Source organism: Chinchilla lanigera, unplaced genomic scaffold (assembly GCF_000276665.1).
Source record: "Chinchilla lanigera isolate Chin_1 unplaced genomic scaffold, ChiLan1.0 scaffold00038, whole genome shotgun sequence".
Lineage (NCBI taxonomy): Eukaryota > Metazoa > Chordata > Mammalia > Rodentia > Chinchillidae > Chinchilla > Chinchilla lanigera.
Window position 1 is genome coordinate 11,625,725 of NW_004955439.1, and position 23,568 is coordinate 11,649,292.

The 23,568-nt window shown below is 39.3% G+C and overlaps 1 protein-coding gene across 6 annotated transcripts in view; it reads left to right on the forward strand.

Moving 5' to 3' along the window:
* Katna1 (katanin p60 (ATPase containing) subunit A 1) overlaps positions 1–23,568 on the forward strand; it is a 38,513-nt gene that overhangs the window by 5,440 nt on the left and 9,505 nt on the right. For all 6 annotated transcript variants that reach the window (XM_005390604.2, XM_005390602.2, XM_005390605.2 and 3 more), the window contains exons 2-7: positions 3,717–3,891; positions 5,609–5,766; positions 12,003–12,183; positions 19,640–19,761; positions 21,448–21,553; positions 23,077–23,235. In XM_005390604.2, the coding sequence (XP_005390661.1) occupies positions 3,730–3,891; positions 5,609–5,766; positions 12,003–12,183; positions 19,640–19,761; positions 21,448–21,553; positions 23,077–23,235 (888 nt within the window). In that variant the 5' untranslated portion in view covers positions 3,717–3,729. The remainder of the gene's footprint in view (positions 1–3,716; positions 3,892–5,608; positions 5,767–12,002; positions 12,184–19,639; positions 19,762–21,447; positions 21,554–23,076; positions 23,236–23,568) is intronic.

A 23,568-nucleotide genomic window follows, 5' to 3' on the forward strand; every position in this document is an offset into this window, starting at 1 on the left:
TTTTTGAGATAGGGTCTTGCTGTGCAGTTCAGGCTGGCCTTGAGCTCACTTCGTAGCCCAGACTGGTCTCAAACTCTTGCAGTTCTCCTGCCTCAGCCTCCCAAGTGCTGGGATTACAGGCGTGCACCACCACACCCGGCTTTTCTGTCTTTTTTGTACTTTTTAACTTTCTTTTTGTACTGCGAATTGAACTCAGGACCTTGCGCTTGCCAGGCACGTGCTCGTGCCACTGAGCTATATCCTGGCCTTCAGTCCTAGCACTCTGGGAGGCCGAGGCAGGAGGATCACAATTTGAGCCCAGCCTAGGAATCCTGTCTCAAAATAAAATATAAAACATGGCTGGGGATATAGCTTTGTGTAGAGGCCCTGGTTTAAATCCTCAGGGAGGCGGGTTCAGAAAGGACATAGCTACATCGTTAGAAAACTCTGACTCTGTTCCCCCTGGGCTGCTGTGTACACCCCCACATACTGGGACCCAACTGCTGTCTGTTACTCATTGGTTCTTCAGGTCTTTCAGAATGTAATGTTTGGTCATGGGCCACCCTTACTTAACAGCTTGTGACATTTGTAGGACTGTTTTCCACAAGGCTTGCTGTCTTGCTTTGTGCTAAAAAATTCAACGTGATATGGCGAAGAAAGGTTTAATACATAAAACATGGCAAGTATCTCTGAAGCCTAACTGGACCAAGGATCAGTAGTTGTAACTTTAGCTGGTTAGAAATAAGAACTACGGAAGACTGGCATAGAGAGAGGCCTGAGGTGGTTGGTGTGATTTTTGCCTCCCTGCTTCTGCACTGAGGTTGTGAACTCACCTCCCACACCGCCCTTCTAGGGAACATTATACCCACGCTCATCTGCTGTGCTAAAGCAGTGCTCATATTTAGCTCTTCTGCCGGCAGCATTTCCTAGCAGTCTCGTTTCTTGTCCTCCTCTAACGTGGGACAGGTTCTGGGCTGTTTGAATCTGAGTCTCTTTTCCTAACGCAGTGAGTCTGATCAATGTTTCTGGTTGGCCTGTCATCAGCAGCCCTGGCCCGCTCACCAGCCAAGCATTTAGTTAAAATTAAATTCAAGAAATTTTCTTGGCCTGTTTTTTCCTCCAAAAGTTCTTATACAAGAATAAAAACTATTTATAGGCCAGGTGTGGTGGTGCATGCCTGTAATCCCAGCAGCCGGGAGGCTGAGGCAGGAGGATCACTGTGAGTTTGGGGCCAGCCTGAATGGCAGAGTGAGACCTTGTCTCAAAAAGACACCCTCCCACCAAAAATGACTATATATACACAGAACATAAGAACTGCCATGTTCTCTGTCAGATTTGTTTCCTCAGTCTTACCAGTGGTGAGTAGTGAGTGGGGTTGGGGTGTCAAGAAGCACAGTTTTTTTTTTTTTTTTTTTTTCCAGTACCCGGAATTGAACTCACGACCTTGCGCTTGCCAGGCAGGCACTGTGCCGCTGAGCTAAATCCCCAGCCCCAAGAAGCACAGTTTTGGAAAATACCGCTAACTAAGCTAGTTTAATGAGTCCCCACATAGAAGTTGTCTCTGTTAATCTATAAGGTACATCTGGTTGGATACCCTACAGATATACAGAAGGAGTAAGAAACTTCACTTCCTTCATACTTTTGTTTCTTCTTAGCTTTTGTATGATTTTTCATTTTTTAAAAATTATTTTTCATTATGCTTATGAGACAGGGTCTTACTGTGTAGTCTAGGCCAGCTCTGAACTCATTGTGTTGCCCAGACTGGCCTTGAACTAACTGTGATCCTCCTATCTCAGCCTCCTGAGTGCTGGCATTACAGGTGTGCACCACCATGTATGGCATGGCTTGAAATTTTTTCTTTCTGTTTTTGAGATAGGGTCTCATTGTGTAGTTCAGGCAGGCCTTGAACTCAGTATATAGCCCAGGCTGGCCTCAAATTCATAGCAGTCCTCCTGTCTCAGCCTCTGGAGTGTTGGACTTACAGGAAATTTTAATCATTTTAAACATCTTTTCCACACAGTGAGTTCATAAATAACTCTCACAGTTCTTTCACCACAATGTTTCAGATTTCCTTTTTTTAAATTCTCAAAGCCACAATGCTCCCTAATCCAAAGAATTATCTCCTGAAAAGCATGCAGATACTCCCAACTTTGAACTTCATTATGCAGTTAATCAGTAATAGCAGTTAATATTAACAAAAACTGACCTGTTTCTGATGCCGTATGTATATCCATACCCATATGTCCATATCCTAGTAAACACACAGATTAAATTCTCATACAGAGAAAGTTCTGGGGAGGTGCATTTAGCATTTATTAACAGCCCACTTTTCCAGGTAGTTGCTAGGTACTGTAGTCATTTATTCTTAACAGTGCAACTCTTAGAAGTAGCTACCATCCCAGTTTTACAGATTTAAAACACAGTCTTAGAAAAGAGTTAAGGGACTTGACCAGTGTGGCTGAATTACAGTTGTAACCAAGGTACACATATGGCATGGTGTGGTAGTACGTGCCCACAATCGCAGCACTTGGGAGGCTGAGGCAAGAGGAATGCCATGAGCTCAAGGCCAGCTTGAGCTATATAGTGAGTTCAAGACCAACCCAAACTACGTGACTGGACCCTGTCTCAAAAAGTGACAACAACAAAAAAATCACAGATGGTTTCTTCTAATTCATATGCCTCCAAAAGCTAACATTCAGCATGGGTTCTTGCAGATGTTTAATAAGACTGGTGTGAGGGGCTGGGGATTTAGCTCAGCGGCAAAAGCGCCTGCCTGGCAAGGGCAAGGTCGTGAGTTCGGTTCCCGGTACCGGAGAAAAACCAAAAAAAAAAAAAAAAATAAGACTGGTGTGTCTTACACCAAGGACAGGTCTCTCACCCTCCAGATGTGAATCCTGCTCTCAGAGAACTTTGAGTAAGGAGTCTATAAAGTTATAGTACTGAGGACAAATACCATGAGATGAAACCCTAGTAAAGCGCCAGAGGACATTAGAAGAGGGAACATTCATTTTGAACTGAGAAATCCAAGGAGCAGACAGTGGAGAAACCCAACTTCTGAGTGAGGCTTTGACACACAGGACTAAGATACAGGAAATACAGTGCTTCTCCAAGGAGTGCAAATAGCAGGAGCAAATGTGTAGAGATAGAAAGTGCCCTGTGTGATGTGGAGATTCTTGGGGAGCAGGTAGAAAGTATACTTTTTTATTATTTTTTATTTTAAAGAGAATAGTAAATGAGAAACAAAGAAATAGAACAGTAGCAGCATACCAGTATCACAAACATAAACAAATCAAAGCAAGAATATTCAAAGTAATACAGAGTCTCAAGACAAAATAATACAAATCAATATTGGTTGTTACATTACATATTGCTATCCTCACCTACATTGCTCACCTACATTGTAAGAATGAAAGATTGCTCAAACCATTATAGGAAATAAGAAAATAATTCTTCAATAAAACATTAGAGTTAATACTGAGCTTCACTAGACAAGATGGTAGGAGTTCACTATTGTAATTCCATTGCATATTGTTACCTTCAGATCAGTTGCTCAGACCATCAGACACAAGCATGCACAATCGATCAGAACATAAAAAATTGTAATCATTAACTGTTCATCTCAATACACCATCAGACATCAGCAGTTTACAGTTTTTGCAGCTATTCATGTAAAAATTCTGTGTGGTATTTATTTTTAGGAGACATGAGATACAAAATGTTTCTTTTTCTTTTTTCAGCTTACAGCTGAGCATGAGTCTTCTTATGATTAGTGAGAATGTAAAACTGGCTCGTGAATATGCATTGCTGGGAAACTATGACTCTGCGATGGTCTATTATCAGGGAGTTCTTGACCAAATGAACAAGTATCTGTACTCAGTCAAAGATACGTACCTCCAGCAAAAATGGCAGCAGGTGAGAACGTGGGCTGTTGTGTATTTGAATGACTTAAGTTCTCAGAAGAGGTTTTCTCACGCGTCAGCTCTGCATGCACGCATTGGAAGTGTATGGCTTATTTCATGGATTTGTATATATTATTTGAAACCTTATTAGTACCCTTTTACCTTCAGCAGTATTATAAGCTCTACTTAATTATTCTAATTATTGTAATGTAATACATTTTTTAAAAGTAATGGTTTTTTTAATTGTTAAAAAGTGCTTTTATGTAGTTTTGATTTTTACCTAAAATTAGAGTTTACATTATTAAGACATTGTCAAGCCTTAAATGACAGCTGAATCTCACCGGCACCATGTTCCCTGTCAAACTTTACAAAGCAGGTTGAATCTCACTTGAGGAACTTCAGCCACTGAAGACCAACAGAAATTTTCAGGTGGAAACTAAAACAAGTCCAGTTGAGGGTAGCACTTATTGTAAGATTCAGCTGTCATAAGAGAAAAGAAGTGTTACACAGATTATTGGTCTTTTTGAGCTGATCTTCTATGTGGAATATTGTTTTGTAACTGCTTTTTTTTTTTTTTTTTTTTGTGGTACCGGGGATTGAGCTCAGGACCTTGCGCTTGCCAGGCAGGTACTTTGCCCCTGAGCTAAATCCCCAGCCCCCTTGTAACTGCTTTTTGAATCTTACGATTGTCTTTAATCTTTTAGAAAGCTATCTTGTCTTTGTTTGTTTGTTTATTTTGAGACAGGGTCTTGCTATGTAGCTCAGGCTGGCCTTGAACTCATGGCAGTCCTCCTGCCTCAGCCTCCTGAGCACTGGCTGTCTATTTGAATGTACTCTTTGTACTGAATCTCCCCTTTCATATCCTTTACATTACCAGAAAGGTTTGTCACTGACAGGTTTTTTAGAGATTTTGTTTTTAGGACTGAGACTTAGTCAGAAAGCCAAAATTTGTATAGAGACACTTTATAGTAGAACATAGACATAATAAACTTTACCAACTTAACCACTGGTAAATGTATAGCTCAGGATATTAAATACATTCACAATGTTCTGCAACTGTCACCATATGTAGTTTTTAAATTGAGTCAAAACTGCCTTTCAAAAATAGTTTGGATGTGGATTAAGACATTTACACTTTGAATCCATATTTTCTCAACTAGAAGTTGTGATCCATTATTTATGCAATTAGTGGGTTTTGAGCATGGTTTTTTTTGTTGTTATTTTTTGTCTTTTTTGAGACAGGGTCTCGCTATGCAGTTCAGGCTCCCCTTGAGCTCACTTTGTGCCCCAGGCTGGCCTCGAACTCACAAGGATCCTCCTGCCTCAGCCTCCCGAGTGCTGGGATTATAGGCGTGCTCCACCATGCCTGGAGAGCATGGTTTTAAAAGTTAATTAAATATAAAATCCATCAGAGGATACCTTGCATAAGTTTTATTTTTGGTAAACATTAAATTTAGTTAACCTTTCAGTTTGTTACATGAGTTGAATAAGAACTGTATCGGGAACACAGTTTAGCCATGATGTTCAATTCATTTGATCAGAATTAATTTTGCACTTGAAAACAGAGAATTAATGGACCATTTAAAATTTTGACAGAAGATCTGGGTGTGGTTATAGGATATATGTTACCAAAAAGGAGGTTTCTAACATCTCAAATAAATGGCCCAAGTTTATCCTTGGCAGTGATTTGTTACAGAAATTTAAAGAGCCATATTCTTCTTTGAAACCAGGTTTGGCAGGAAATAAATGTGGAAGCTAAACATGTTAAGGATATCATGAAAACACTAGAGAGCTTTAAACTAGACAGCACTCCCTTGAAAGCTGCGCAGCATGAGCTTCCGGCCTCTGAAGGAGAAGTCTGGTCCTTGCCTGTGCCTGTTGAACGGAGGTAAGGAGAGCACCTTTTAAGAACTCGGTTGCCGCAAGATGCTGATGAGCATTGGTCATACCCAGGAGGAGGACTGGGTGGCTGAGAGACACAAAGGAGAGGGAAGTTTTTACTGCAAGTTCTTTTATAAGTAGTATATCAGGTGATGGTGATCTATTTGAGGAATTAAAATTTAGGTGGAAATAAGCCAAAAACACACTTCAGTGAGTGACTTACAAGTAACAGACACTGTGTCGTCTCCCGGAAGGAGAATGGGGATGGCGGTTGGAGCATCTGGGCTCTGTTCTGTCTTTACCGTTACCTGCAGCTTTGGGAAAGTAATACAGCCTTGTAGGCCTCAGATTTTTCTTACATGAAGTGCAGGAGTCAGATTAACAGAGGTTCTCAAACAAACATTCACAGAATACTGCTTTTTAAGTGTACTGCTAAGGCTGAAAAAAAGTTTAACTCACAGAAAAACAAAATGATAAAATGTTCTCAGTTTTAAGGTTGTCTGTGGCATTTTACTCCTGCCTTCCTACTCCCTAGCGCCAGAAAATGTACAGTTAATTAAATAGGTATTTACTGAAGTGCTCTAAGCAGCCAGTCGTTCTTAGTCTTACCAGGTATTTTTTATTAACAAGTGCCCAGTTAGATGTCAGGTATCTATTTCATTCATTCAATAGATTTCGTCGTTTAAATTATGGAGTTAAACATAAGTCTGTGTTGTGGATTTCTGGAAAAAACACTCATGATATCCAGGTTTTAAAAGTTAATTAAATATAAAATCCATTAACTTTTGTCCCTTATCTGGTTCTGTGTGTTAGAATGTGACTTAGATATTTTTTAGTTTGAACATTGTCATTGTAACTCAGTTTTTGATTGTATTTTATAATAGATGAATAATGAGTATCACAGTATTCTGAGCATTATTTTGGGCTACATGTGTAATTTCATTTATTTCTTATAATAAACCTTCCAATAAGTTGTATTTTGCCTATATTTGACCAAAAAAGCTGTGAGGTGCTGTGAGGTAAGATAACTTTTCCTCAGTATCATGAAGTTAATAACTGATAGAACTTGCATTTGTGCGCAGATTTATTGCATTTTATAGTAATGGTTCAAAGATGGCACTCTGCCATATCTGTCCTTCTCAGCTAGCATACAAAACAGTGTCCTGGGACCAGTAATTAAAAATGTAGATTTGGGTGCATTACTTTCAGAGAATCATATATAGGAGTAGCAGGCAGAGCCCAGGAATGTGCAGATAGTTGGCTCATGGGTCCCATTTTAAAATTCTACTACTAATAGAAAAAGAAAGGAAAAGAAAAGAAAAAAATTCAGTGCCAAAATGTTTCTGGCATTTAAGATCAATTAATGAATATGGATTGTTTCTTAGCTACTTTTTTTTAGTTCCTAATAAAAGTACTAATATTCTGTGACTCCTAATATCTTGAATATTTACTAAAATCCACATTCATAAATACCTTTATATAAATTATATTTCATTATATTTCATGGTTTACTTAAAAAGTACAGTGAGCTTGAGTTTGAAGCTACCCTAGGCTACATAGATGAGTTTAAGACCAGCCTGGAAACTCTACATAGCAAGACCCTGTCTCTAAAAAAAAAAAAGTACAGTAGGTTCATTAAATAAAAATAGGAAAATTCATAGAACTGGGAAAAACCACACAGCCAGTCTGCTTTATTTCCTTCTGATTTCTATGTAATTGTTTATTTTCACAGTAGTACCTGTGACATCACAGTTCACAATGTAATACCCTTTTTAAAGAAACATATTATTATTAGGCAATGGTCATTGAATATTTACTGCATGCCAGGTACTGTGATGGTGTGGTAATTGCTTTATATATATTATTTAATTCTCAATACAATTTTAATTTTTTTTCTGGAGTAAGCATTTAAAAAAAAATTTAAAAATTTTAGATATACATGATGATCACATTCATCATGGGGAATTTGCACCTGTATATATCTTGCTTCTTTTTTCCCATTCACTGCTTTGCTCCCTTCAGCCCCTCTTCTCCTTATTTACAAAAGCTTTGTTTCCATTTTTTCCTTCTATTTTCTTGTCCTTTCTTTCCTCTCTCCCTCCCCCTCCCTTGTTCCCCTTTCCATTTGAACATTTTCCTCCCATTTCCCAATACCTATTATACATGTTGGTCCTTATTTATACTTTTGGTTTCTCACACCGGTTTTAATTTTTTAGCCCCAATTTCTGATGAGGGAACTTAAGTTAGATAAATTATTTGTTCTTCCTGTGGTAAATACTAACGATTTATAAGCAGTATGAAACCTTGTCCTCTGCTGCCTTTTAGGAATTGTGTGCTACTCTTGTGAGTGGGATATAATCCTCATAGTTAACTGTGCTTATTGGTTGTTTTCCCTTTTCTCATTATTACACATGAAGTTGAAGTGAATATTTGTGGGTAAAACTCTTTCCACATTCTTCCTTAATTTCAGAAGTAGAACTAGCCAATGAAAATATTTTTCGCCTAGTTGTCTTTTTTTTCCCTCCTTCTGGAGAGTAATCACTTGGCCTTTGTATGAGTCTGCTTGTGTTGCCATAACAAAGTATGCAGTACTCTAAACTGGGAGCTTAAATAGCAGGAATTTGTTTCTCACAGTGCTGGAGGCTGGGAGCATAACCACACGGTGCTGAAGGATTAGTTGCTCCTCAGGACTCTTCTTCAGCAGATGGCCACCTCCTCTCTGCATGTTCATGGAGCAGACAAGAGCAGCCTCTCCACTCTCTTAAAAGGCCAAGAATGCTATCAGCTCAGGGCTTCACTCTTGTGGCCTTTTTAACCTTAATTATTTACTCAGTCCAGACAGTCATGGGGGGGGGTACCTTTAAAATCTGAATAAGGGGGCCAGATTTTGAGTCTGTAACAACCCTGTAACTCCTGTCTTAGTTATTGGTAAGATCTTTCCAATAAATAGATGTGGCTAGTGAAAATTTAGTATTAACTAGTGTAAGTTTAGTGAAGTATGTCTCAGTCTTGGGCAGAAGCAGGATTAAGGACCTCTGTATTTATTACAGTGTCCCTTCATATGGCTGCTCCTTCTCTTCAATATTTTCTTTTGTTTGCAATGCTGGCAATTGAACAGAGGGTTCAGTGGATGGTAGGCAAGTGATGTACCACTGAGCCACATCCATAGCCATTTTCTTTCTTTTCTTTTTTTTAAATTTTGTTATAGGGTCTTACCAATTTGCCAGGGCTGGCCTATAACTTTTGATCCTCCTGCTTCACAGATTATAGTTGTGTGCCACCATGCCAAGCACTTAATACCTTTTTCTTTCCCTGACCCCTCTGCCTCCATGGACTGAACCCAGGATGTTGTGGCTGCTGGGCAAGCACTCTTCTCTGAGCCACATCCCCAGCTCTGGCCCTGGTTTTGAATGTCCTGAATTACTATTAAATTCTCATCTTTGACTTTCATTTGTTGTATCTGTTTGCCTGCAATTTATGTTACTTGCTCCCTTGACTATCTTTCAAACTTTTTTTAAAAATTTATTTTAAAGAAAAGAAAACAAAAAACAAAGACAAAAACAAAACAACACAAAAACAATGAAAATGATACAGGATTTCAAAACAAGATGACAGAAATTTAAAAACTTTTGTTTTTCTGTAACTCTTAGTTTGTACTCATATGCAAATCACGTCATTCTGTCTTCAGTTAAGGTGGTGATTGTAACTTCATCACCTACATTTTAGTCCCATTTAAAGAGCAGATTAGCCTGATGCTGTATTTTCTCCCAGTGCTGCACATGTGCGCGCGTGCACGCACACACACACATACACACATACACACACGTGAGCACTAGAAGGTTCATTGAAATTACAGAGAAAAGGTTAGAAATACTTAAGTGCTACTAGATGTGCATCCTATAAAGTGTCTTAAATCAGTGGAGGTGGGATTATAGCTCCACAGCAGAGCACCTGCCTGGCAGGTGTGAAGTCCTGAGTTAGATTCCTGGTACCATAACTCAATAAATGAATGTATGTGTGTATGTCACTGGATGTCCCTCAAATCTTTTCCCATCTTCCAGGATAAAACCTAGAGTTTTCAAATGTTTTTCCACACCTTGTGAAGGGCCGCACTTCTGTGTCCTAAGTTCTTGTTTCTTTCTGCCTTAGGGTTCCTGAACAAAGCAGGCACACAAGTGTGCTTCCTCTTGCCTTTGCTTCAGCTCCAGTGACTTAAGGCCTGGTCTCCGTCTCCATCTCCGTCTCCGTCTCCATGTCCATCTCCATCTCCATCTCCGTCTCCTTTTTTTTTTTTTTTTTTTTTTTTTTTTGTCTTTTTGGGACAAGGTCTCACTATGCCATTCAAACTGGTCTTGAACTCAGTGGCCTCGAACTCACAACAGTACTCCAACCTCAGCCTCCCAAGTGCTAGGATTGTGCGCCACCACACCTGGCTTCCCTTTTTTTTATTTAAATTTGAGAAAATGTCTTGCTGTATAGTCCAGGCTGGCCTTGAACCCATTATGTAGCCAAGGTGGCCTCAAACTCGTGGTGCTGTTCCTGCCTCAGCCTCCTGAGTGCTAGGATTATAGATGTGTGCTATCACTTCTGACTGTTCTCTTTTTTGTTCAGGTCTCCTGAAGTTACACCTCAGAAAGGCTGTCTTCCATATTCTTCCTGTTGCTGCAGTTTTAAGCTAGGGCTTCATATTACTTATTAATTTGCATTAATGGATGTTTTCCTTATATCTTTTAAACATGTGTAATCTGCAAACATCTCCCTGTATTCTACATTTTACCAGTGTATCTTGTTCAGTAGTAGACTAATCTTTCTATAACCTAAACCTTTTCAGTAGATTGGTTTTTTTTGTTTTGATTTTGGGTACTGGGAATTGAACCCAAGGCCTTTGCACTGAACTACTTCCCCAGGCCTTTTATTTTTTTATTTTGAATCAGGATCTCCCTAAGTTGCCCAAGTAGATTTTGAGCTTATGACATACCTGCCTCAGCCTCCTACAGTGCTGAGATTACAGGTGTGCACCACTATCCCCAGCTGATTCTTATGGACAGTTGGCTCAATTTACTAAAAGGATTTTAGAAGAATGAGTCTGGAACTGGCTCAGATCTTCTATTTACAGAACCACCTTATCTGTTCAATACCATCTCAGTGCTTACCATTACATGCCAAGTTTATGTTTTCATATCCTTTACACTGGTTAATCTCATTTTTTTTTTACTGTGTTTTTCTTCATTGATTTTCTAGTCTCCAGTTATAGCATCTTGTCTAGTTCAGCACTTCTGTTTCCAGGCCCAGCTTATTTTCTGTCTTCATGAGGCCATTCCTGTTGCTATAGCACTAAATCTGTTTTATACCTTCTGGTAGACTTGCCTCATTTACATACCTCCTTTTGTAAAATACTCTGTGAGGTATTTCAAGAGACCTTTCCTTTTTTTCCTCTTTTCTCCTTCTTTTCAGTGGCCTCAAACAAGTATAGCACCTAATAGGACCCTAGTAAATATTTGAGAGGGCTGAACCCTGCAACAGAAATTAAGAGATAGTGTATATAAATACAGAGAACCAGGCATGAGCTCTTGTAAACAACTGTCCTCAGGTAGTGCTTATGTCAGGCTTTTAATGGGAAAGTAATTAAAACTTTATTAATTAAAACACCGAGCTGGGTGCAGTGGCTCACACCTATTACCCCATCCACCACAGAGTCTGAGGCAGGATTGCCTATTTGGAATCCACCTGGGCAACATGGCAAGACCCTGTCCCCCTCCCCAAATCCCTAGCACCATAAAAAAAGACAAAACATGAAAGAATAATGACATAATCTAAAGTAGGACCAAATTGCATATATATCAGTGGGTAAACATAAATTTAGAATTTGCACTGTCTTCTGGTTCCTTTGATAACACTGTTTTTGATATTTGCTCTTATTGTCCTGTTTGGCAGTTGGACTAATTTTTCATTCATCTTTGATACACAGTAACGTTCTTTCTGCATAGAGGTGACCATTACTTTCCCTTCATGATTTCTCTGATAATAGTTGTACTCCATTTCTCTCTGCAAGTCATCACAGCCTTCGTCAAATTTAAATTTGAGACCTTAGGTTTCAGCTTAGACCTGAAGTCTGTTCAATCCTTTCCTGTGTTTAGCTTTTGCCTTGGTTTCTTTAGTTTATTACTGTAACTGACACACCATGTATATTCATAGTTGGGCCAACTCAAGTGTTGATGTCTTTATAATCTTGTCTCTGATTAGACCCTCACCTGGACCTAGAAAACGCCAGTCTCCTCAGTACAGTGACCCCAAACCACATAGTCACCGCCCAAGTACAGCTGTCAGAGTTCACCGCCCATCTGCACAGAATCTGCACAATGACAGAGGGAAAGCTGTTCGCTGTCGTGAAAAGAAGGAACAGAATAAAGGAAGAGAAGAAAAGGTAAACATTAATAATTTTTATAATTAAAAAAGTTACACATTTATTAACCTTAAAAATGAATAAACAGCCAAAAAACAAAATAAAACACTATGTAAGTACTTTTTCTTTTTGGCAGTGCTAGGGATTGAACCCAGAGCCTAGCATATGCCTGGCAAGCACTGTACCACTGAGCTCCATCCCCGGACCAAATTATTTGTGTAAGTTTGAATCATTAGTTTGCCAGAGCTGACATAAAACCTTAAGCATACTACTTGTGGGCTGGGATTTTTCCCACTTACCTTTCAACAAATATTTTTGGCTGTTATTTGTTTTTTTTTTTTTTTTTGGTTTTTCTCCGGTACCGGGAACCGAACTCACGACCTTGCGCTTGCCAGTCAGGCGCTTTTGCCGCTGAGCTAAATCCCCAGCCCCTTTGGCTGTTATTTGTAACTTTGTAGTCTGATATCATTTCAGACTCCAAAAGAGTATAAAGAAATAAAGCATAAAAAAGTAAGGATTTTTTAACTTGGTTTTCTCAATTTTTAGTATTTTCCTTTTTTTTTATTATTTCTTTTTGTATATTTTTCTGTAAACCATCTAAAAGTTGTAGGTAATGCCTCTTTACCTTCAATACTTTAGAGTATATTTCCTAAATATTAGGTATTATTTTACAGAAATGCAATACAGTTGTCAGAAGCAGTGAATTTTACATTGCTACCTGCAGTATTGTCAGCTAATTCACAGGTCTGTGTAAAACTCGTTTTTGCAGTAAGGTCGCTTCAGCTCTCCCCTTCACTCACCTTGAGTCTAGAGCCACAGAATACCATGTTGCATTAAATTGTTATGGTCCTTTAATCTCTTCCAATTTTGTCTGCCTGTCTGCCTGCCTGCCTGCCTGCCTGCCTCTCCGCCTACCCCCGCATCTATCTATGCATCCATCCATCTATCTGTACAATCTGTGTGGTACTGGGGATTGAACCCAGGGGCTTTGCACTGATGTACATCTCCACATTTTTATATGTATGTATTTTTATTTTGTATTTTAGGGTCTCAGTTGCCTGGGTTGGCCTTGAACTTGTAATTTTCCTGAATCAGTCTCCCAGCTGGTGGGGTTATCAGTATGTACCACTGCACCTAGCACTTTTAGTCTTATTTATTTATTTATTTGTGTGTGTGTGTGTGTGTGTATGAATGAGAAAGGAGAGAGAGAGAGATACAGTTGGCTGTGTAGGTCAGGCTGGCCTTAAACTCATTATGTAATCAGGTTAGGGTCAAACTTGCTGTGATCTTCCTGCCTCAATCTCTCCAGTGCTGGGGTTATGCAATGATGGTGAACCTTTTAGTGCTTTTAATGGTAAACAGCCCACTGTGGCCCATATGCCATAGGTTCGCCACCACTGGATTATAGGCATGTGCTACCATGCCCTGCAGTTTAGTTTCTTTTAGTGTGAACATTTCCTCAGCCTTATCATTTTTTTTTTTTTTTTGGTTTTTTGGTTTTTCTCTGGTACCAGGAACTGAACTCACGACCTTGCATTTGCCAGGCAGGCGCTTTGCCGCTGAGCTAAATCCCCAGCCCCAGCCTTATCATTTTTAGTCTGACATTTTTGAAGAGTCTATACTGAAGAAGAGTGTAGACTTTGCTTTGAAGAGTTTCTTCAAAAATGCCAGTTATTTTGTAGGGTGTTCCTCCATTCAGGTTTGTCTGATGATTAGATTAAGGTTATACATTTTTGGCAGGAAGACCAGTGGCATAGTGTTCTGTTCTCAGTATAGCATAAGAAAGCACAGGGTATCTGTCTTGCACCAGTGATAAATTAGGTCAGTTGGTTAAGGTGGCGTCTGCTAGGTTTTCTCACGATAAACTTACTGTTTTATCTTTTGCAGTAATTTATGGGGGGATACTTTCAGGTTATGTAAATATCCTGTTTCTGATCAGTATATCATCTGCTTGTCTTATCTTCCATCTGAAAACAGCTATTCTCATGCTGAATGCAAGATGCCATTATTGCTTCTATGTTAATTAATTGGCATTCTGCTGTAAGGAAAAGCTTTGTCTTTTTTCTCTTTGTTTAGTTATATTAGTATGGACTCACAGATTATTCTGTACAGTGTTATAATCTATAACTATCATTCTGATACTTAAAATTGTCCAAGATAAGAGACGTGGGAGACCCTACTGCCAGATCTTGTGTCTTTTTGACATTTACAGTAACCATGATTCTCTGAGCACCTTCTCATTTTCTGACACAGTAGAATGTTTCAAGCTCATCTTGTTTCTCCTGCCATATTCCTGAATTCCTCATTTCTCGAGGGAGCTTGGGTGCTACTAGTGGATAATGGTATTTAGAAGCCAGTATTTTGATGCCATGAGCTAGTGTTGAGGGCCTGTACTGTATAGTAGTGGGGAGTATATGGGGATCTATGAATTTAATTTCTAGCTCCTCTGCTTCCATCTCTTCTTCTCCTCTCATCCTCTGCCCAGGGCTGTGATACAGTAAAGCATAGAGCTACTTGTATGGCTGATTGTGCCAGAAAACCCCTGTCACACCCCTGAGTAAGTCAGAAATGAAGTCTAGCAGAATATAAATTCCCCAATTCTGCACCTGTGCACTCCTACCCAAAATGTCAGATCAGCCCTGCTACTTCAAGTTCCTTCTCCTGATTTGCATTGTAACTTTTACACAAAAAACTCATCCAGTAACCAACAGAATCTTACCTTCTTTGCTGATAATGATATAAATTTAGATTTTCTTTTTTTGTTTTTTGTTTTTGGGACAGGGTCTTGCTCTGTATTTCAGGTTGGCCTTGTAGAATATTCCTCTGTAGTCAAGACGGGTCTCCAACTCATGGCTTTTCTCCTGCCTCAGTGTCCTGAGTGCTGGAGTTACAGGTGTGCATCACCTTACCCACCTTAATTTTTTTTTTTTTTTCATTTTAAAAATTTGTTTGTTTTGTGTTTTGTCTTTTTGAAACAGGGTTTTGCTATGCAGTTCAGGCTGTTCAGGCTGGCTGTGAACTCACTGTGTTGCCCAGGCTGGCCTCAAATTTGCAGTGATCCTCCTGCCTCAGCCTCCCAAGTACTGGCGTTACAGGTGTGTACTACCACACCTGATTCCACCTGGCTTAATTTAACTCCTGATTTTGGGCCACCTGCCTTATTTTAACCCCATTCCTACTTTGGATATTACTTGCTGTTGGAAATCTGGGTAGTCAGTGATTTAAGTTCCTTTTCCCAGATAGTCCTGCTAGTACATCTCTGTTCTTGCAGCAGTGGTGGTTCTGGTTTTTTTTTCTTCTTTTTCTTTTTTTTGGTCTTTTTGAGACAGGGTCTCACTATGCAGTTCAGGCTGGCCTTTGCTCACTTTGTAGCTGAGGCTGGCCTTGAACTTGCAGCAATCCTCCTGCCTCAGCATCCCGAGTGCTGGGGTTTGAGGTGTGTGCCACCATGCCTGGCTTGTTTTTTGTTTCTTAGTTCTGTTTTTGTTCCTGAAAAAGAAGAGATGGGAAAGGTGGGTGAGGAATTTGATTTTCTACAGTATTAATCAGTACCAAGCTTGTCCTGGAGTGTCATTTGGACCTTGGCTCATGAACCCTGTAACCATCTATGGTGTGTTCATAGCTCTAATTTTACATCCTGAAAAGTGATGTTTAGAACATGAGGTTCTGTTAATCAGCAGATCATTATCAAACAAATTAATATGATGTGGTTGTTAAGGAGGAAAACACAAAACTTTTCAAAGATGTGGTATGGCAGTTAAGAGTGTGGACTTTAGATTTAGCTAGACCTGTATTTAAGCATCAGCTCTATTTCTGACTATGTTACCTTTAGTTATTTGGTCTTTCTAAATTTTATTTTCCTCTGATATGGAGTCAATACTTGTCTCAGTTACTTTTCTCTTGTTGGTGAGACAAAATAGCCGGTGCCCAAAATTAAGAAAGGAAAGGTTTATTTAGCTTCAGTTTGTGGAGGTTTCAGTCCATACTCGGCTGGCTCCAAGGCAGAGTGGCACCTGGCGCACAGGGCAACCTTTCATGGTGGTGGAAAATAGCAAAAGCAACAAGAGCAAGCCTCTTTCCCTCCCTTATACTGTATGCAGGCTCCCTGTTCCGGGGCAGCTATAGCATTCACACCCATAATCCCATCTTTGGACCATAGATTAGTCATAAACTCTAGAAGCCCGCAGCCATGACTACATGAGGCTTTAGGGGACATCCAGACCCAAACCATAACAGTACTTTTTTTTTCTGAATGTGTGCTGGTCATCAGACATAGGACCTGGTACAGGCTGAGTACATGCACTGCCTCTGAGTGATGCCCCAACCAGATTAGCACCTGTCTCTGAGAATCTTTGTGAGGGTAAATGAGATAGAATTTTTCTGATATGTAGAAGTACTTAGTAAATCTTAGCTATTATTTCTTCAAACAATTCAGGTAACTAAAACTTTCGTATTTTCTGTTGGATTAAACCCCTCTACTATTGCATTGATTTTTAAAAAATTAATGAGATAGTTTAGAGGTTAATGATTATATTTAAAATGTTCTTTAAGTTATCCAGATATCAAAATAGAAGTATTAGATTAAAAGTAGAACAAAAATAGTTCTCCAAAGAGAGGATCACCAAAAAAAATTAACAGTGAAAATATATATATATATTTTAAATCATTTCAAAGTTGCTTTCTTTTTATTTGTTTGTTTGTTTTTGTGGTGTTGGGGATTGAACCCAGGGCCTTGTGCATGCAAGGCAAGAACTCTACCGTTGAGCCACTCTACCCAGCCCAACAGTGAAAATATTTTAGCCTTCAGTTTATTTACTTATTTTTTTTGTACCAGGAATTGAACTCAGGACCTTGTGCTTGCCAGGCAGGCACTTGTGCTGCTGAGCTATATATATGTGTGGCTAGCTTTTAGTTTAATATATGTAGCTACTTAAAAAAATTTGTAGCTATTTCACCACTCTTTAGTTTTTTATTATTTCAGAGACCGTAGGAGAAGAATGCATTAAAAATAAACTAGCAGCAGTTCAAAGAAGTTTTTATCAGTGCTTTGTTGAGTGTAGACATTGCCTTGCTGATTGAGTTGTGTATTCTTGCTGATTTTCTTTCTTGTATTCTGTCAACTGTTGAAAAAGGGTTATTGAAGTCCCCAGTTATAACTGTGGGTTTGCCTGTTACTCCTGTTAGTTCTGTCAGGTTTTTAGTTTGTTTGTTTGTTTGAGACAGGGTCTCACTCTGTAGCCTAGGTTGGCCTTAAACTCACTATATATCCTAGGCTGGCCTCAAACTCAAGGCAATCCTTCTGCCTCAGCCTCCTGAGTACTGGTATTATAGGCAGGCACCACCACACCCAGTTTAATTCTATCAATTTTTTTTTTGCACATGTATTTTGTAGCTCTTTTGTTTGGTGTTCACACGTTTAGAATTGGTTGGTCTTTTTAGTAAACTGACCCTTTTATCATTATACAATGTCCCTTTCTGTTTCTGTTAATTTTCTTTCTCTTGAAGTTTATTTGACATTAAAAATAGACATGCCACGGCTGGGGATATAGCTTAGTAGCTCAAGCACCTGACTAGGGAGTGCAAGGTCATGAGTTCAGTTCCCAGTACCAAAAAAAAGAAAAAATAGACTTGCCTACTTTCCTTTGACTTAGAGTTTCCATTATATATATATATTTCCTTTTCTCTGCTTTTAGTTTGTCTATATATTAAAATAAGTTTCTTCATTACAGCATGTGGTTAGGTTGTATTTTAAAATCCAGTCTGCCAATCTCTGTCTTTTATTGGTATGTTTAGACAAACTTTCATTAATGTAATTATTATGTTATGGCTTAGGTATACCATTTTATTTTTTGTTTGAATATTCTATTTGCTTCTTTTTCCAAACTTCTTATGGGTTACTTGAACATTATTTAGAATTCTACTTTAATTTATTGGTAGTATTTTTATTTATTTGTTTTTTGAGGTAAGTTCTTGCTATGTATCTCAGGCTGGCTTTGAACTCACAGCAGGCCTGCTTCCGCTTCCTGAGCACTGGAATTACAGACATGGACCACCATGTCCAGCTCCACAGTATTTTTTTATTTTTATTTTTTGTCTTTTTGAGACAGGGTCTCGCTATGCAGTTCAGGCTGGCCTTTAGCTCACTGTGTAGCCCAGGCTGGTCTTGAGTTCGCAATGATCCTCCTGCCTCAGCCTCCCAAGTGCTGGGATTACAGGAGTATGCCACCACACCCAGCTTCTATAGTATTTTTGAGTATATCTGTGTATAGCATTTTTAGTAATTTCTCTGGGTATTGTGTGTATATAAAAACTTGAATGTTAATCTATGAATGTTTCGATTTTCTTTCTGTTTCTAAAGAGTGTTTTTGCTGTGTCTAGGATTCTGAGTTTTCTGTGGGTACTTGAGAACTGAGGTTTTGTTGGGTACAGGTACCACTTTCTTGTGGGCCTGTTGCTTTCCGAGCACAAGTCTACTTTCATTAGATTGTATTTCTGTATAGACAGGGTGTTAATTTTCTCTCATTGCTTTCTTTTCTTTTTAATTTTCGGAAGTTTAATTATAGTGTGTGTTTTGGCATGGATTTCTTTGGAGTCATCCATTTGTTTTTGAGGCTTTCTGGTGTTCTTTTGTTGTTACTTGTTTGCTTGCTTCAAATATGTTCATAATTGCTTACTGAATCACTAAATAAAGAAAGGAAAAGAAAACCCAGGGAACTCACACTATGCCTTGAGTTCCCCAGCTGTCTGCTGTCTTCTCTGAATCTTGCGGCGTCTGGTATTTGTTTTGTATATGATGCCCAAGAGGTCTGGTTCTCCTTAGTGGGAGGAATAGTGAAAAGTACGTGTTCCATCTTCTGCAAGTGAAAGCCCAGCTATTATTTTTAACTTAATTGAGGCAACAGAGTTTGGATTTTTAATTCTGTCAGCTTTTAAAATGACTGGCTGTGGCCAGGTGTGGTGGTGCATGCCTACAGCACTGGGAGTATTTTCATGTAGAACAGATTATTGAATAAATGTATACTTAATAAAGAAACATGTACTAATTCAGCTAAACTCTGAGAGATGTCAGATTCCACAGCTCTCTTTGGCTGACCTATTCTAGCTCTGTTTTTCCTTTCAGCTGAGCTAAAAATTTTTTGTGCTCTGTCAGCACTGTGTTCTGTGGGAGAAAAGAAAAGGCACTAGCAATGCCTTCCATTCCTACCCTTCTTGGTGTACGTTGTATGTTCCTGGCAGATGTCTTCTTTCTATGCCTGGAGCTGCTGTCACAAAACAGATACTGAGTATTTTGAATGAATGGCCACTTTGTAAATACTTCCAGGGCAATACCTTCCTTGAACCTTTTTTTCTTTTTTCGGTAGTCCTAGAGATTGAACCCAGGTGCTTCATACTGAGACACCCTGCCAGGCCCTTTGCCAGAGAAACAAAATACAGTCTTCCAAGCAGTCAGAAGCTCTTGTTTTTTCTGCCATTGTAGAACAAATCACCTGCTGCAGTTACAGAACCAGAGACAAATAAATTTGATAGCACTGGATATGACAAGGACTTAGTAGACGCTTTGGAAAGAGATATAATTTCTCAGAATCCCAATGTCCGATGGTAAGTGATGTGGTAACAAGATAAGTGGGTGCTCAGGATGCTTCTTGGAACAGTAACTAAAGCAAATGCATACACTGAAGATCCCTGGGAGCAGAACCAGAGTTCTGCAATGTGAGCAGGACACGTAATGGAAAACTTCATTTTGGCTCAGGCTATACCAGCTGTTTTGTCTGAGATTTTAAAAAAATTAATTGTAAAATGGAAGTAAGATCATAGAAATGTCACCTTTTGGGGGGTAGCTAATGATGAAAAGTCAAGTTTTTATTTCTTGTTACTTAGAGCAGTGGTTCTCAGCTTTATTAATACTACATCTGGCTGGGTATGGTGCCACATGCCTATAATTCCAGCACTCAGGAGGCTGAGGCAGGAGGATCACTGTGAGTTTGAGGCCACCCTGAGCTACATAGTTCCAAGCCAGTCTAAACTGCCCAGCAAGACCCTGTCTTCAAAAAACACAAAAATAAAAATTATATCTAATGAAAGATCAGGTAATCTAGCACACTGAATTATAAAAGCTTGCTTTCCCACAAAGTTAGGTATATTCTGTTAAAACATTAATAATCGTAAGGGATGGTTAGGGGTAACACTTAAACATTTTTGGTATTTGATATTTACAGATTAAAAAGACATTTTCATGGTAAAATTCTGTAATACATAAAAATTGTTGTGTATCACTATTTGGGAGATGACTTCATGGTGGTTTCTGTGATATTCTGACATTGTCATCTACCTACTAGAATTGGAGGCAAAGCAGCAGTATGCTGCCTCTGCTTTATTTGCTTTTATTCTTTTTTTTCCCCTCCTAGTACTGAGGATGGATGGAATCTAGGGAGTGCTGAGCTATATCCCAGTCTTTTCTTAAAAGTTTTATTTTGAGATAAGGTCGCTGTACATTGCCCAGCCTGGCCTTGAGCTTATTATCCTCCTCCCTCAGCTTCCTGTGCCCTTTATTCTTTCATGATTGTTAAAAAAATGCCTTAATTGTTGCTAAATCATAGGGATTATGGAATAAGCATCATAAAACAGAGAATTTAAAATTAGTTGGCTTGTTTACTATAGGTTGAACATCCCTAATCTGAAAGTCAAAAGTATGAAGTGTTCAAAGTTCAGAGATGACACATGCTTGTAATCCCAACACTCAGGAGGCTGAGGCAGGAAGATCACTGAGATGGAGGCCACCCTGGACTACATAATGAGATCCTGTCTCAAAAAGAAAAAGAGTTTTTAGAGCATTTCAGATTTTTGGGCTAGGGATGCTCAGTTGGTAAAATCTATGCAGATATTCCAAAGCCTGAAACACTTTGTTTTCAAACATTTTATACAAGAGGTACTCAAACCTTTACTTAAGAGATCAATGGGCCTTTGTTCTCATGAGCCAAACTGAAAATAATTACTGCTAAAAATTGAGTAGCAGGGGAGACAGCTCAGCAGCACAGCTCGTGCCTGACAAGCACAAGGTCCTGAGTTCACTTTCTGGTACCAAGAAAAACTGAAGAGTGATTATGTTCTTTATGAATATTGGCTGGGATGGTAAACCCACACAGTGTATTAGTTTGTGAATGGCCAGAGGGAGGCTTAACATTCTGTCAGCAATATAAAATTGTGCACCGCCAGTGGTTCTCAAGGGTGACGACATAGTTACATGTATAGTGCAAGGGGTTGTTGATGAAGTATCTTCTCTTTCAGGGATGATATTGCTGATTTAGTAGAAGCTAAAAAGTTGCTTAAAGAAGCTGTGGTATTACCAATGTGGATGCCAGAATTCTTTAAGGGCATTAGAAGACCATGGAAAGTAAGTTCACCCTAATAGCATCATTAAAGTAAATGGCAGTACACTCCTGGGGAGCCGCCATGTATCTAGCCGGGGAAAGTGGAGGTAGAAATTGGAAGGAGGAAACATTTAGAAGGTGTACGTAGTGAGCTGTGTGTGGTGGCACATGCCTGCAATCCAAGCACTCTGGGAGGCTGAGGCAGGAGGATTCCAAGTTTGAGCCCAGCCTGGGCAATTCAGTGACTTTAGAACACCCTCACTCAAAAAATTAAAAAAGGGCTGGGGATGTAACTCTGTGAAGGCTCCAGGTATAATCCACATTGCTGCTTCAAAGTTTCTGTAGTGTAGTGGTTATCACGTTCGGCTGACATATTACTGCTTCAAAAAGTGTGTGTTGTGTTACTCAGAATTTTGTTTGCAAAACCTATTGCAAGATTCCCAGAGTAAGAAATAGGAATGATGTTTAAAAACATTGGAATGAGATTTGGAATGAGCATGTATTTGTGCAACTATGCCATTTCATTTGCATGTTCATTTGTTTTTTGGGGAATTCTCAAGAAATTGAGAAGTCAGGCATGGCGGTGCATACTTTCAAATCCTGTGTTTAGGAGGCTGAGGAGGAGACTCAAGTTCAAGGCTGCTCTGGCTTACACAGTGAGTTCAAGGGCAGCCTGGACTATGTAGCAAGACCCTGTCTCAAAAAACAAACAAATGATGCCTGGCAGTATAGCATATGCTTGTAATCTCAGCACTCTGCAGGCTGAGGCAGGAGGATCACTGAGAATTCAAGGCCATCACTGAGAATTCAAGGCCAATAGTGAGTTCAAGACCATCCTGAACTACATAGTGAGACCCTGTCTCAAATAACAAAACAAAACTACCCCAAAAGAATGAAAAAGTACTTGAGAGGTGTATCTGATGAGAACTTTTGAAAGTGATGGACTAAGGGGTAAACAAAACAACAAAAGCAACAACCCCCGCTCCCCCAAAAAAACCCCTTGGATTTGTAAAATGTGCTAATGAGTAACTTTGCACTTATTATTTTAAAAGTTTCTTTAAATGTTAAGTGATAAGGAAGATACAATGCTATAGACATATTTTGAGTAAGCTATGTAAAAAGAAAATTGAGTAAAAAGAGAGTAGGAAATAAATTGGGATGCCACTTGCACATCCTTTACATGCTGCTGTGTTAGGGTATAGGAATTATAAAGTATTTCTCCTCATGTCTGAGTTTCAAGTTTATGTGGTCATCTTCCTTTGGTAATAGAAAAAAACACATTTGTGATAAAGTGTCCTGTTTTTCTTTGTCCTTTGTCTTAAGTTGGTTGAAATTTGATACTTGGTAATGTGGTTATTGTGAATTAGAACAGTGGCAACCCAGGCATTGTGATAGGTGCCTAGAGTCCCAGCTACTCGAGAAGCTAAACAGAAGGATTACCTGAGCTCAGCACCTGCAGGTCAGCATGGGCAACACAGTGAAACCTTGCCTCAAAAACAAAACAGCGCAGATCAATCTTTTGCTTACATTGTTATATTCCTAACAGGGAGTGTTGATGGTTGGCCCACCTGGCACAGGAAAAACCCTCCTTGCTAAAGCAGTGGCTACAGAATGCAAGACAACGTTCTTCAATGTCTCTTCATCAACTCTGACTTCCAAATACAGAGGAGAGTCTGAGAAGCTTGTTCGTCTGCTGTTTGAAATGGTGAATGTTTGAGAATATTCTGATAAGGATCCTTTACTTGCGAAAGCGGAGCCAGTGAGTTGTAACTTTCTCCGGTGTGTGGGTTAGGCAGGCATGCAGCAGTCCTGCGCAGGGTGTGAGTCCTGTGCCCTTGAGCACATCCTTCACAAAGAGGAGGAGTTTGAGTTTCTCTTTATCTCCTTTCTGCAGAGTTCCATGCACATCTGCTAGTCATGAGCGTGCTCCCCTTATGGATCAGCATTACTTAATCTTCTAAAGGAGTCTGAAATTACTGTGCTTTTTTAAATGAGCAGGCTTAGTTATGATATGGTAAATGCAGTATTATAACACTGC